The 13380-nt window shown below is 32.3% G+C and overlaps 1 protein-coding gene across 1 annotated transcript; it reads right to left on the bottom strand.

Moving 5' to 3' along the window:
- Positions 1 to 3064: 3064 nt before the first annotated feature.
- LOC134241138 (uncharacterized) lies at positions 3065 to 10635 on the bottom strand. Its single transcript, XM_062723221.1, has 8 exons — positions 10514 to 10635; positions 10361 to 10390; positions 8289 to 8390; positions 7743 to 7843; positions 7497 to 7602; positions 6904 to 7074; positions 3912 to 4072; positions 3065 to 3190 (listed from the first exon to the last, which is right to left on the bottom strand). Exons 1-8 carry the CDS (start codon positions 10578 to 10580, stop codon positions 3086 to 3088), a joined length of 843 nt encoding a protein of 280 aa, XP_062579205.1. The 5' UTR covers positions 10581 to 10635; the 3' UTR covers positions 3065 to 3085.
- Between the last annotated feature and the right edge of the window lie 2745 nt (positions 10636 to 13380).

The raw sequence follows: 13380 nt of genomic DNA, 5'->3' as shown, positions 1-13380 counted from the left end.
GCCCCATCATAACCTGACCAGATTTCATAACTTTTGAAGCAGAATTTATTCAGAAAACTTTTTACAAAAAAATAAATAAATAAATAAATAAATAAAAAATTTAAAAAATAATAAAATTGCTGAAGCGTTTAAGTTGACTTTAAATATCTCGACAACGTATTATTAATCGTTACATTTATTTATTTGAAACATTCGATACATCCAAGTAAACGTGAAGTTAAAATATCAGTTATCACGAGTCCGCAACGTCTTCATATTTGGATGTTTTACTGACAATGCAAAGGCCAATGAAAATAAATTTAACAAGCAAATGATTTAACTTCTTCAACGTAACTTTGTTTATTTTGCGGGGGGTTTTTCACTATCAAATGCATCTCCCAATTTAAACTCCTGAAGCCTAGGATGCTCGATGAAAACGATCAGTGTTTTAGCCATGGGAAAGTTTTCCGACAGATAAGTTGATGTAACAGGGTTTTAAAAAAGTATGTTTTTAAATTTGCTTTTGTAAATTCTTGGTCATTATAATGACAATGATAACGTGATTCGTCGTATTCTGACTAATTTCATACAAATTGTTAGGCCGTTGTTTTAGACTAATATTTCGACTACGGATCGATCGGAATGTTCAGTCTTCATGATGAATACATCGCCTGCGTGGCGCAGTGTTTAATGGGTCTGCTCTAGAGGCGCTAAGTCATATTACCCATAGTCCTCTGCACACTCCGCGTTTGGTATAAACGAACTCTGGCGGAAGTTTGGCGCAAAGTAAGACGTTAATCATTACATCTCGGGCTCGAATCCCATTTTGGAACGTGGGAGACCGATCAAGATTCGGATAAGACCATAGAAATTGATGAACCGCGTTGCAGTAGGTACCTGCTGGCACCAAAAAAGATCACCCACTTTTCAATGGCAATAATTGCCGAGAATGGGACAAAATTTGGAGCTCTCCACTGACATAATATGAGTGAAAACTTCTCTAGAAGGACATTAAACAAAACAAACAAAAGGTCAGGGGGTGTGTGGCCTGTCCATAGGATATGCTTACTCCTCCTTTCCACCTGTTGAATTTCCAAGGGGTTCGTGTGTGTGCCCCATTCAAAAATTTGTATTTTTGTGAATGATTTAATTTTAGTTGTTACACATCAATGAGTTACGTCAAAAACGTATTACTCTTCTTGACGTTACTTTTAAAATATGCTAATTTTGATGCCTTTTTCTGGGAGAAAAAATTCTCATTGTCTACACTGTAATAAAATTATAAGAAATGAAGATTATTTCAACGATATGATATAACTTCGGACAGTTTACACTTTTAGAAGCTGTTTATAATGCGTAAACTGCCCAAATTATGTTATATGAAATATGCTTCATTCCTTACATGTTTGAGATCGATCACTGTTTGTTATCTTCATTCTTTTTATTAGGTATCGAATACAATGTCTGATATCATGACCTGCTACATTCTGGACTCCACACAGGGAACAGTGGCTCACATGATATTCATTTCATTAGCTTTTTATTTGAAAAGACATTATTTAATGTAAAAATTACTTTTCATGCGAATTTCATGTGAATAAGTTTGTATGACATTTATATATATTTTCTAAAAAGTCTTTCACTTTCATGTGATGTTTTCTTTTTTTTTTTTTAAAGATATCAATGCGACATGTTCACTTCATATGAAAGTTATTAATGTCAAAATCACTTGAAATTTTCAAATGTATTGTTTTCGTCCTTTTCTCATGCTAGTAATCCACATGAAATTCATGTGAATTTCATATAAATTTATAAGAATCATTTTTGCCTGTGTACCCAGAAAACACAAAATTAACGATATCGATAGAGACTTAACTCATATAATAATCATACCAATAATTTGTCTGCGTAATATTGAGACAGAAGAAACGTATTGTATTTCTTCAATACAATCGACAAAGCTTAACTCATGGGCTTGACCATTTCAAGGGAATTGGTTGAATTTTTAAAAAAAATTATATATATAATTCAGTGCTAATTTATTACCATTCAAATAGTTGGTTTGGTAAATATCCATAGGCAGAAACACGATTGTGGAAGGTGTAATGTTTTCATATCATATCGTATGATCATAGATCAACTACTAATATAGATTTTTTTATTTAGTGAAAGAATTTTCCTCTCCCCTTTCAATAGAATGAAAAGAAGTTATACCTATATCTCGTTGTTTATGTCAAATAAGGATTAAGGTTGATCTGACATTTCAGAGAAGTTGAAAATGTTCAAACCTTTAAGGATAACGTATTATGAGACAATAGTTCATTTGAGTCCTCTGGTGACCTTAAAATGCTCGACTGAAATATACACTGTAATTCTAAAAATACATTATAAAAAATAATTAAAACTGATTTTTCGCTCCAAGAAAAGTACTTTCAATTAAAAGTGTTCCCATGAATAGAACATTATACAAAACAATATTGATTTCTATCATCGGCGTATCAGAACTCATTCACCCGGAAGTCTCTGTATCATGTAATATGATGATTTTTTATAATCGTTCAAAATTTGAGAGGACAGGGTATAGGATATATATGGAGTCTATTTTTCTTCCGATTCACATTCATTTTAAAAACTTTAATCATATTAAATTTGAGAGGACATTGTTTACTAAAGTCTATTTTTCTTCCGATTCACATTTATTTTAAAAACTTATTTTGATCTGCTTTCCATGCAAGACATAGATGATAACAATCTAAGATTAATTTAAGTGCTTAAAAAGTACACTATGTTGTAAGCTCACTTGCATTTTACTCTATTTCTAGACATCTGTCAGTCCTTTTTGTAAAATCTACAAATGTTTAAGTATTCTCTAGAACAACCGGTCATGTTTCAATTAACTTGGCAAAAACATTCTTTTATAAAGGGGAATCTTAATCGTTTTTAAAATGGAAAAATGTCATGCATATTTTCGAGAAGAAGCAATCAAGAGAAAGCAAAAAAAGATTGAATAGTCTATTCCTTGATTTCTTTATTTTGAATTGTTGTAATGGTCTTACTTATTTACAAACTGAAACTAAATACGGTATGAAATACACGAGAGAAAAATTTAATCGCAGAGAAAGTCAGTCTGTGGACGTCCATTAAGGTAAATATGAAGTGTGGAAAGCGTCCCTGCTTGGTCAAGACAACTAGGTTTGACTTGCATGAAAGCCTAAAATGAAAGGAAATTAAAGAAATTACTAAATTACTAAATTGCTTGATACTAGTATTCAATTATAGGTTATATGTTCAATATCAAATGGTTATAATACTGAAAAGATAATTATTAACGTAGTGTAGTAGTTTTAAAAAAGCGCAAACTATGATCTCTGAACAATTAATTTCAAAATAATTATTGTGCAATGCCTAAAACGACAAAAGAATTCTTTTTAAAAAAAATTGCCATGAGTGACCATACGTCATGTTTGAAAACAACCAACTCAATTTACCTTTCCGCTATGCTCCCTGTAGGGCATAAGGTCAAACCGACTAAATTGTTCGTATTTATTTGTGAAATAATTCGGAAACATACCAGGTTTAAATGTTACATTCTAAAAATAAAATTGCTTCTGAAAGTATAACATGCTTACTGTTATGGATAAAGTAGCGACTCATATACTAAATATGCAGTTAATTTAATTGGCTTTGTGTCCCAATTTTCAAAAATATTAAATGACCGAGGAATTAAGCCATATATGATCAGTTTTATAATCAGTGACATATGTTATCCTTCAGGTACAATGACTTTATTCCTTACCCTTTTTGAAAAGACCGATTGGGGAATCAATAAGCCAAAACTTTATGACTTCCAAAATGAAATGCAGTTTGGCATACATTTTAATAGTATTTTTTTTAATACTCCGTAAACAATAATATTAATCAAGTATCCATACTTTGAACGTTGATTGTGAAGGGTGTTCGTATCTTGGTGATGGAAGCTCTGCCTTAAAAGCCCAACCAAACGCATTCAAGACTCCTCCATTATATAGAAGGAACACAGGGAAAAGTTGATCACATGACATGTCAAGAGAAATGTCGTACCAATAATGAACACCTACGAAATAAAAGTCACGCAAATTTTCAATATGTAAATGGTTTATAGTCCTTTTATTGCTTTGTAACGTCAGGTTATCGTTTTATTTTCTTCGAATTATATTGAGATAATGAAGAGTATTCAAACTCAAAAGTCCTTTTAAACATTACAAAAGTATATACGAGTATACACTGTACTAAGAACACAATTTAGATCAGGAGGAGAACAAACAAGATCGACCTCTTAAAGGTCAGAGGTGGGATCAGGTGCCATGGAGGAGTGAGCATCCCCTGTCGACCGGTCACCGCCCTGCGCTCCTGGTCATAATTGGGGAATAAAGAAAAACTCCATCGACAATTTAGTGCAAAAAGCATTAACAACTAGTTTGTTAAACGCCAACCAACATTCGACTAAATAAGAGACGATAGTTGGTGACAAGGCCATTGCATTGACGATAGACTTTGCGAACTATTGAGTTTAATCGAGAATGTTGAATCATTGTTTTTATCAACTTATTAAGAACCATTCTCTGTAATGATTTGAAATTTTATATAGGAGCTGTGGCACGCATAGTCTCAGAATTTCTCCAAACTCTCTATGATAAAAGTCATTGATACCCTAAACTGAAATCAGGCAAAAATTGGTTGCTATGTTTTATAGTTACCATGGCAACATGTCTTAAAGTTCGGAAAATGGCATTTTTCAACATGTTTAGAGCCCCACAGTTAACATTTGCGGCAAAGCAAACAATTGGCAGTGACTGTTTCCAAAAGTTGAAGGTCAGATGTCTCAAATGCATGATGAACATGTTTGGTAAATCAACTATTACATACGTTACTATGGTAACAAAGTATTCAAAAGTAAAAAAAAATATTCATTGAATTTTATAAAATCATACACGTAAAAATAAAAAGCAATTATAGGATGAAATGTGACCAAATAATAGAAAAAAAGCCTTGAAACATATACCAAGAACAAAATATGATATTTCATTTTGGTTGGCAATGGTTGCCAAGGTTTTTATACCACAGGGAGCCTTCAAAGTAACACTCTGTATGTTTAAATCTGATCCTATCTTTTAAAAAAAGCACATTTCCTCATAACTAATGATCAATTTTATAAGATGTTGGTGTGCTCCAAGTTTTCCCATTTGAAAAAATTCAGATTAGATTCTTTAAATAGAGCGTTGCTATGGAAATAAGTAGAAAAAATATGCTTAAAAAACCTGAAAAATATTTTCTTTCCTTGGATACGTACCCTTAAATGTAGATTCCCAAAACTTTTATGATTGATATTTATAAACAGCTAACTTGACTTTTAATTTTGACTGTCATCCAATCTCTAAGTGGATGCAAGAAGTTGGCACACAGGGTTTAATATTGATATAAAGTTCACAAAATCGAACATTTTCCCTTCTTGGTAACCATAGCAATAGTGTTGTTTTATTCATCCAACTTTATCAATATATGATATTCAACTTCAGTTCTAACAGATAAGTACTTTTCAAGCTGAGTCCTTTAATTTGTTTCTTGATTAAATGGCAATTTAATTCTTAATGCAGCGAAAAATAATTCACTTTTAAGCACTGGTACTTTGTTTCCATGGTAACACTGCAAAGTAGCATTTATACCCAATTTTTCTTATGTTTTGGTATTGCAAGGTCCTAAGGATGCATATTTGCCAATCTTGAATTTTCATGTTTTTCCTCAAGACAGTAGCATTAACCCAATCTTAGTTACTGGTTTTGCATGGTTACACTGTGTTACCATGGCAACCATAAAAGTTATTTATAGAATAATATTGCTCATACTTATATACTTAAGGTCAAACATTTTCATTGTTTTTCTTAAGTCGTTGATTGAGTTTTAGCATGTAACACCTACCATTAGTGAATACGGAGTGTTTTGCAGCATATTTCAGCATTTTAAATGTATTCCAAATGTACCCTTGGTTACCACTTACTTAGAGATATATTCTAAACAGTTTCTTTACAGTATAAGTGACATCAAGGTGTCATGTTTTTGTGAGAATGGTTTGTATGCTTTTTCTAGTTTTTATTAAGCCACGGTCAAGATTTAAAGTGGCTGAAAATCTCGATTTTTCAAACTTTTCTGGCTGTTGCCATAGCAACGGAGACACATAGCAACGATATTTTGTTTGATATTTGTTTCTGGTGTCAAGTACTAAGCATGGGTGAAGTTTCATCAAAATCGGTGACCATGCGTGGCAACAAAGTTTAAGTGGTTACAGAGAATGGCTATTAATCAATACATTGACTAATTTTGGAATTGATCGTACATAGAGTATGATCTTATGGTGATTGTTCATGGTATACATACTTAGGGAAGTTGACAACAGAAGGGTTAAAGTCATCATGTTTGTAGTAAGAATAAAAATATACATTTTTTGTAATATACTTAAATTTGAAACATGTGTCAGGAATGAAAACGAATATTGTTGATTGATCAAACCTCTTCGATATATATCGGTATCTAAATGTTAAACTGAAGGCCACATCAAGAGACTTTTCCTTTAATTTTCATTTACGTGCATTTTGATAAATTCTACTTCATATGAATTCTGATATTGGTGGTATATTGCTGCAGAACTTAAACCTTATTCTGAACTTTTAAGATTCTGATTACATACGATATAGTTAACATATGGAAATTTAGATGCTGGTCATTGAGATTAAATTAGAATTGCAACAGATAGATTCCATATTTTTATAATGGGAAAATGGTTTTTTTTTTAATAATGCAAACAACGTTAACATTTTATATTGTCTCAAACATAGTTCTAACAATTGATACAATCAGGTAAATCCTTCATCAGAAAATAAAAGTGTTTACCCATAGCCGGAAAGCAGTGACCTTTGACCCATTTTGTCGATCCAATGTCGGCCTCCTGGTGGGGTATTTTTATAGACTCCATTGGGTTAGTACTATTTTGTATGTACAGATCGGTCCCTGTACCCTGGGTACTAACCTCACTGGAAGTGCGCCCACGTGTACATATCAAATCTGTATAAAATATAGTATATTATAAACAAAAAAATATGATATAGAACTAATCACCAGAACCATTCCAGACTAGAACTGGCCTGGGACATAAAACTTAGACGAGCTCACTTTTGATCTCAGTCTCACTTTTCCACTATTAAATCCTTTGGGAAACGTGAGACTGAAATCAAAAGTACATGTAGACTCGTTTTAGTTTTATGACCCACAGGCCTGGAAACAGCTAAAATCAACAATTATCAGCTTAATAAACACTAAAAATCAACCACTCCCCTAAACCTGCAATGAGTGTCAGATTTTAATAATTTTCAGAGTACTTTATTATAATATCAATACATATAGATTATTATATAAACAATACTTTACCTTCATATATAACTACCATTCATTAAAATTAAATTCATAATGAGAAATTTATTTTATACCTGGTGACACAAAGTAAGCTGTAATGTAATGCTTGTCAAAATCTCTGACAAATGGATGTTTCTGAAGTTCTAAGGATGGATAACCATTACTCAGAGTTGTGGGTATCTGTTAATTCAAAAGCCAAGTTGCCCTCATGTAATTAGCTTGTTATTTGTTAAGGATTTCCTCATAATAAATCCAAAAGTTTTCATCACACTTTTAAAGAAAAACACACATCAATTGTATGGTCCTGAATGCTAGCTTACCCCGGCTTGGATACCAGCAATGTAGCCGTTGACGTCATAAATAAGGATGACAGCAGGGTCATTGTCTTTCATGTATCTCTTTCCAAGAAAATTTTCATGTTCTAAATGTGACATACGTGTACATTTATACACTTTAAGAAGGTATCAGATTTTCAAGTTGAAAAAATACGAGTTTTTTAAGGTTTGAATGCTGAGATATGAAGTGTTTTAAGAATTTAGATTTTTTCTCTACAGATTAAACCAAAACAGTCAAGAGTTTGAAATAAGATATAAAGTTTCATAGTTTATGCTATATTCTGCATGAAAAATATCTTTTTTATATACACAACCATATTCAGTGAATGTCCACCTAATATGAATGTAAGTAAACAAATAAATTAAAAGATAAAACATATTAAATGTTTTTGTTGGCAAAGTTGATACTCATTTTGTAGGCAAATTCAATCTACATGTATTATCATCCAGATATAATTCTACTCAATAGCATTTTATATTTCGACCATTGAAATATCCAGATATTCTAAAAAATAGTCAAAATATACTCACCACAACCTGATATTATTGTAAATCCACTCTGTTCGGCCTCGGCCTCTGTTCTGGGCATGTCAGCAAAGTTGATACTATTGAAAGGGTTTATACCCCAAGTCACTGAAATTTAAAAAATGGATACAATTGACTGCAATTGAAAGGTTTACCCTAATTCTCAGAAATTTACAATGTTTTTACTGATGAAGCTTTACAACCCAAAGTCACTAAAATTGCAAAGTTGATACTAAGTCTTTTAAAAAGGTTTACATCCCAAGTCTCCTGAAATTGTAATTGTCTTGAGAAAAAAAGAGTTCCTTTCCTTTTTTTAACCAATGTTGAATGTATTTAAGGATTTAGGTAGCACTCTTTAGCATTCTCTAAGCAGTCGGGCCGTACGATGTACAAGATTTGTGTACTGCGGTGTATGTTTTTGCGGGAAATGTTTTTAAGTGACAAGAGATTCTCAAAAAATCAGAGTCTGGGATAAGGTACACATAAAAAAAAACAAGTATATCGTACACGTCTATCATTTGTAATGTGCTAATTATTGAAGAGTTTTATATTGATTTAACATAATTACATTTTTTGTCCGGAACTAGTTCTAGTTCTCAGCTGAAACAAAAAAATGCATTATTTTTTTTGTAAATATATATATATACAGGCATCCCGACATCAAATACTAGTGCGCAAAAATACTACCATCTAACTTCCAACAAAGTATATAAATATGTGTGTAACAGTGAAAGAAAACAAAACAATAATTACAGTCTACAGTTGTGAGTTTTGAATTTTTCATTAGACATTCAGATCATAGTGTCATTTTGCATAAATGTATGTATTTTTAAAATTGATCTTAAATCCTATATCGAGTTCTTCATTGAAATATGGAGATAATAAACAGTATAACAACACAAGTCCATTAAAACAATACAATCAGCAGCAGAGCAAATACACTGACCAAAGCTAGGTGGGATAGAGTACCATAAGTAAGCATCCGCTGTCGACCGTTCACACCCGCCGTAAGCTTATTGTCCACATTAATACAACGGAAATGTTCTCAGATATTTTTTCTTATCTTTGATATGTTAAACGCCAGTCAGCAGTCGGCTTGATGATAGATTGTACTTGCTGACATGATCGTTGTTTCGACCAAAGAAATGATGACTTCAAATGCCACTGCTGATATCCTTGTTTCATTAACTTCTTTGCCAATAGCTTGGCTCGTTTTGGAAACTGTTTGTTTGAAGTACATGCCTTTGTTAATCGAATCAGCTGGGAGACTTATACCCCACATGCAGGTGAAAAGGTGCATTCCTACACAAATAAAAGAGTATTGAAGGGGGAAAATAGAATCATGATCGCGTTTATCGCCGTTTTCTTTTCTTGTTGTTGTTGTTAATGTAACATGCATAAATGCCCCTTTCTTGTAAAATATTCAAATATGAAACAAATTTTTCTTACATGAATATAAAAATAGGTTGGTAGCAGCGAGGTGCAATTGGTACCCATAAGAATTCCGATAGACTTGAGCTTCAATTAATCTACGTAGATACTGTAAATCGGAAACTCGAGCATCTTGTAAGTTAGGAACTTCGGGGTACTTGTGTACATTTAACAAAAGAAATATGCAAATGACCAATGGCAGGGTAAGTAAATTTAAAAATTCAATTTCTGATGAAAAGTCCGCTGACTATGGTGTATGTAAAGTGTTGAAAGTCGCCTATTTTGATGCTAAAACTTGGTTATCTACTTATTAACTTGTAAGTACCACATCTGATTTACTTCACTTCTCAAATTATCGTTGTACAGTTCTTCTGAAGTTTGTCCTTTACTGCTGTTAATATTTTCGTTGAGTAAAAAAGGGGCTTGGTAAAACATTTACTGACAATCGCTTTGGATCTTTCCTTGTAATGATTTTATGAAGTTTATCAACCATTTCAAATTCGTTTTAATTGTTGCATGATTACATTTAAAAAACTGACATGGTTTTGAAGAATTTTCTCCTTATAAAGGGAGCCAATCTAACAATTAATTTTTTATACCAGTATGTGGAGGAGTGTTTTAATCATTGGTTGCATTGTAGATTTTACCTTTCAATCCGTCCCAGGGATGCACATTTGCTGAAAAATACAATGAATATGTGTAATTGAGATCCAAATATTATAAAATAATAGTATATTTAACTAAATACTGAAACTGATTAAAAAGTAACAAGAAACTCAATAATCCGTGAAAGCACTTACATCCAAATATAAATCCGCTGCAGGATCCAACAAGTAATACAAGACAGGGAAAGATGGACAAAGTCATGACAGGATGGTACGAGTATAACAAGGGCCAACGCGTCCGTATTAATGATTTCTGCAAAAATTGCGTATGATGATAATTATGTCAAAAAAATGGATTTTTTTCAGTTTAGAAAACATGCGACCACCTTACTGTATATTTATCTATATGATTTTGAAGTCATATCGAAACGGTGGCATTCTTGGGTGATAACTACATGTACATTGTAGTTCAATATCTGAATCAATTCCAAATGTTGCACATGGATTCGAAAAATGTTCATACAAATATTCTTATTTAGAGATGGAGGCTAAAAAAAACTAGAGGTACAGTGAGTAATGAACTCACTAATTTATACCTCCCGCCTCCCATATGAATATAATGGCAGTGTCTATTTTTTGCTGTCGGAAACCTAAAATATGTGTCGGATCAAAAAGTAAAACAAGAAGTGCACAATGACAATATGTTATAAATTATAAATATTTTGTGAAAGTTTCATCAAATCTCATTCAGTGGTATGAGAGGAGTTGCAGAAAAGAAATGTGTACCCCAAAGCATATCAGACAGACGGACGGACATACCGATTACTATATACCCTCCCGCTTTTCAAGCGGGGGTATAAATTAATATGGCCGAACAATGCGTAAAAGGAATGTATACGGCGCGATCTAAGAACTAAAGAAGTCTGGTTTTTATGAGATTCCTTGGGGTTCATACCTTTATATGGCACTTTTATTTTTGTAAAGAAAACTGCAACTTCTTAATATGATCAGAACACGTAAAATGACAAAAATATGTACTTTGGATTACATAATATTTACATTTCCAATGTCTTTGTCCGAGATAAAATTACCAAATGTAAATGTACTTTATTTCCCCATCAATGTATTGGCGCGGTTCCAAAAAAACCACGTGCAGGGCGGGACAAACAGCTGGACAGAAGCAGGGCTTGGAGCACGTGGATTGGAGGAATCAAAGCGTGTAAATATAAGGAAATTCAATAACTGTCAGATTTTTCAATTTCATGAAGATGATCAATCGATTGGCTTGCGTGATAATTTTATGCATAAACGCCTTCGGCGTTTATGCAAATTATTACGCAAGCCAATCGATTGATCACTTCATGAAATCGAAAAATAAGACAGTTATTCCTTAAATATAAGCAACAGATACATTATATAAACATTATGAACCTTGATTTTTATTATTTTTTTTTACATTATAAAATTTTTCAAAAGCCTTTCAATTCGAAAATACAGTTAAAACTGTATGATCACAGGAGTTCGCGGACCTATCAGTTTTACAAAAATTTTCAGTAAATAAAAAAATGTAATACATATAATAATAACACGTGTTATTATTGAAGGTATTACGTCCTTTTTCAATTTACTGAAAATTTTGGTAAAATTGATAGGAACGAACTCCAGTGGTCAGGATAATACATGTAATCCCTCATGAGCGATTTTTAAAAATAAAATTACTTTGGTTATTACAATGCCAAACAAACTAAAGTAAGTCTAAATACTTTTTATACTTGCCTCAGTATTATTTCCCCGTCATGTAATTCAAACGTAACGTAATTTGGTTATGACGTCATACGGCCGAAAGGGGAGACAACTTGTATTGTTAAGAACGACAGATTTGATATTAATTAACTTCAAATATCAGCGGCATTTGTTTCGGAAATGAATTTTATCCCATGACATTTTACATGTACGGTACGGTGGGTTAAAATTTATTTCCGAAACAAGTGCCTGTGCAGAGTCTGTATGGCTTAATCCGAATTTATTTATCATCCGAACAAATGTTTTGGATATGATATATGATAACTAGTTTAGCACAAACACGGGTATATTGCAAATTCACGGATATAGCGAAGTTATCTTGGATCCCCAGCTATATAAATCCATATACCTCATTTTAGGTCTATGATAAATCTAACAAATTTCTTAACTACGGTTAAAACGAAGTTATTTCATGGGTCTCAGTGACTTCGCAATAACTAAGTTTTACTATATTTTTTCACTATTTACAAACTCGCGTATTTGGGGGATGTGCACGTTTTTTGGTGAAAATCGGTTCAAATTTGGTCGAAATGAATAGATTCAATCTTTTTTCTTCAATTTACTGTTTTGAACGAATCATATTTTCTTTTTTTTTTAATCATTTTAATTCGAGACGTTGGTATGCAGTCATTCTGAAAGCTATGCAAAAATAAATTCCTGCTCTTAGACCAAACAATTTTATCTCACATGTATCTGATGATCTGTCTCTCTCTCTTTTAATCTAAAAAGTACATCAATACTAAAATATACTGACATAAGTAAGATTAATACTGGTAAGCATCAGCAAAATATCGCTAATGGACATATTTCTATCATATCTACAAGAGTGGCTAGGGAATACACAAAATCTATGAGCGTCTTTGTTTCAAATTCGAGGGTTTACCAGTATATCCGACATTAGTATTAATGATGTGTTAGTGTAATTTCAAAGTAACACTTATTCATATAAGTAATTCATATAAGTATTAATGGCAGATATACTCCTTATAATGAAGCTTTTTGCGATCGTTAAAATCTGTTTCTTTCATTTGGGATTTTGCGCAGATTATTTTGTTCCAGTCTGTGTAACAAAAGTTAGAAATGACCAACTCCTTGCAAGAGGATAACTGAAGTTTAATTTAGTTCAGTGAACCATCCGAATAATGATATCTGATCAAGGCAAAAACCGAAAAATTAACGTATGGATAAAAAGATATATGTACAGTAATTCAAAAAGTTAACAATTGTAAATAACTGGGTGGGTGAACACGCAATGGCCT

The sequence above is a fragment of the Saccostrea cucullata genome, unplaced genomic scaffold, assembly GCF_032062105.1.
Source record: "Saccostrea cucullata isolate Sc308-1 unplaced genomic scaffold, CSIRO_AGI_Scuc_v1 ctg10554, whole genome shotgun sequence".
Lineage (NCBI taxonomy): Eukaryota > Metazoa > Mollusca > Bivalvia > Ostreida > Ostreidae > Saccostrea > Saccostrea cuccullata.
Note: the sequence above shows the minus strand (reverse complement) of the source record. Positions and strands in the feature narration are given on the sequence as shown.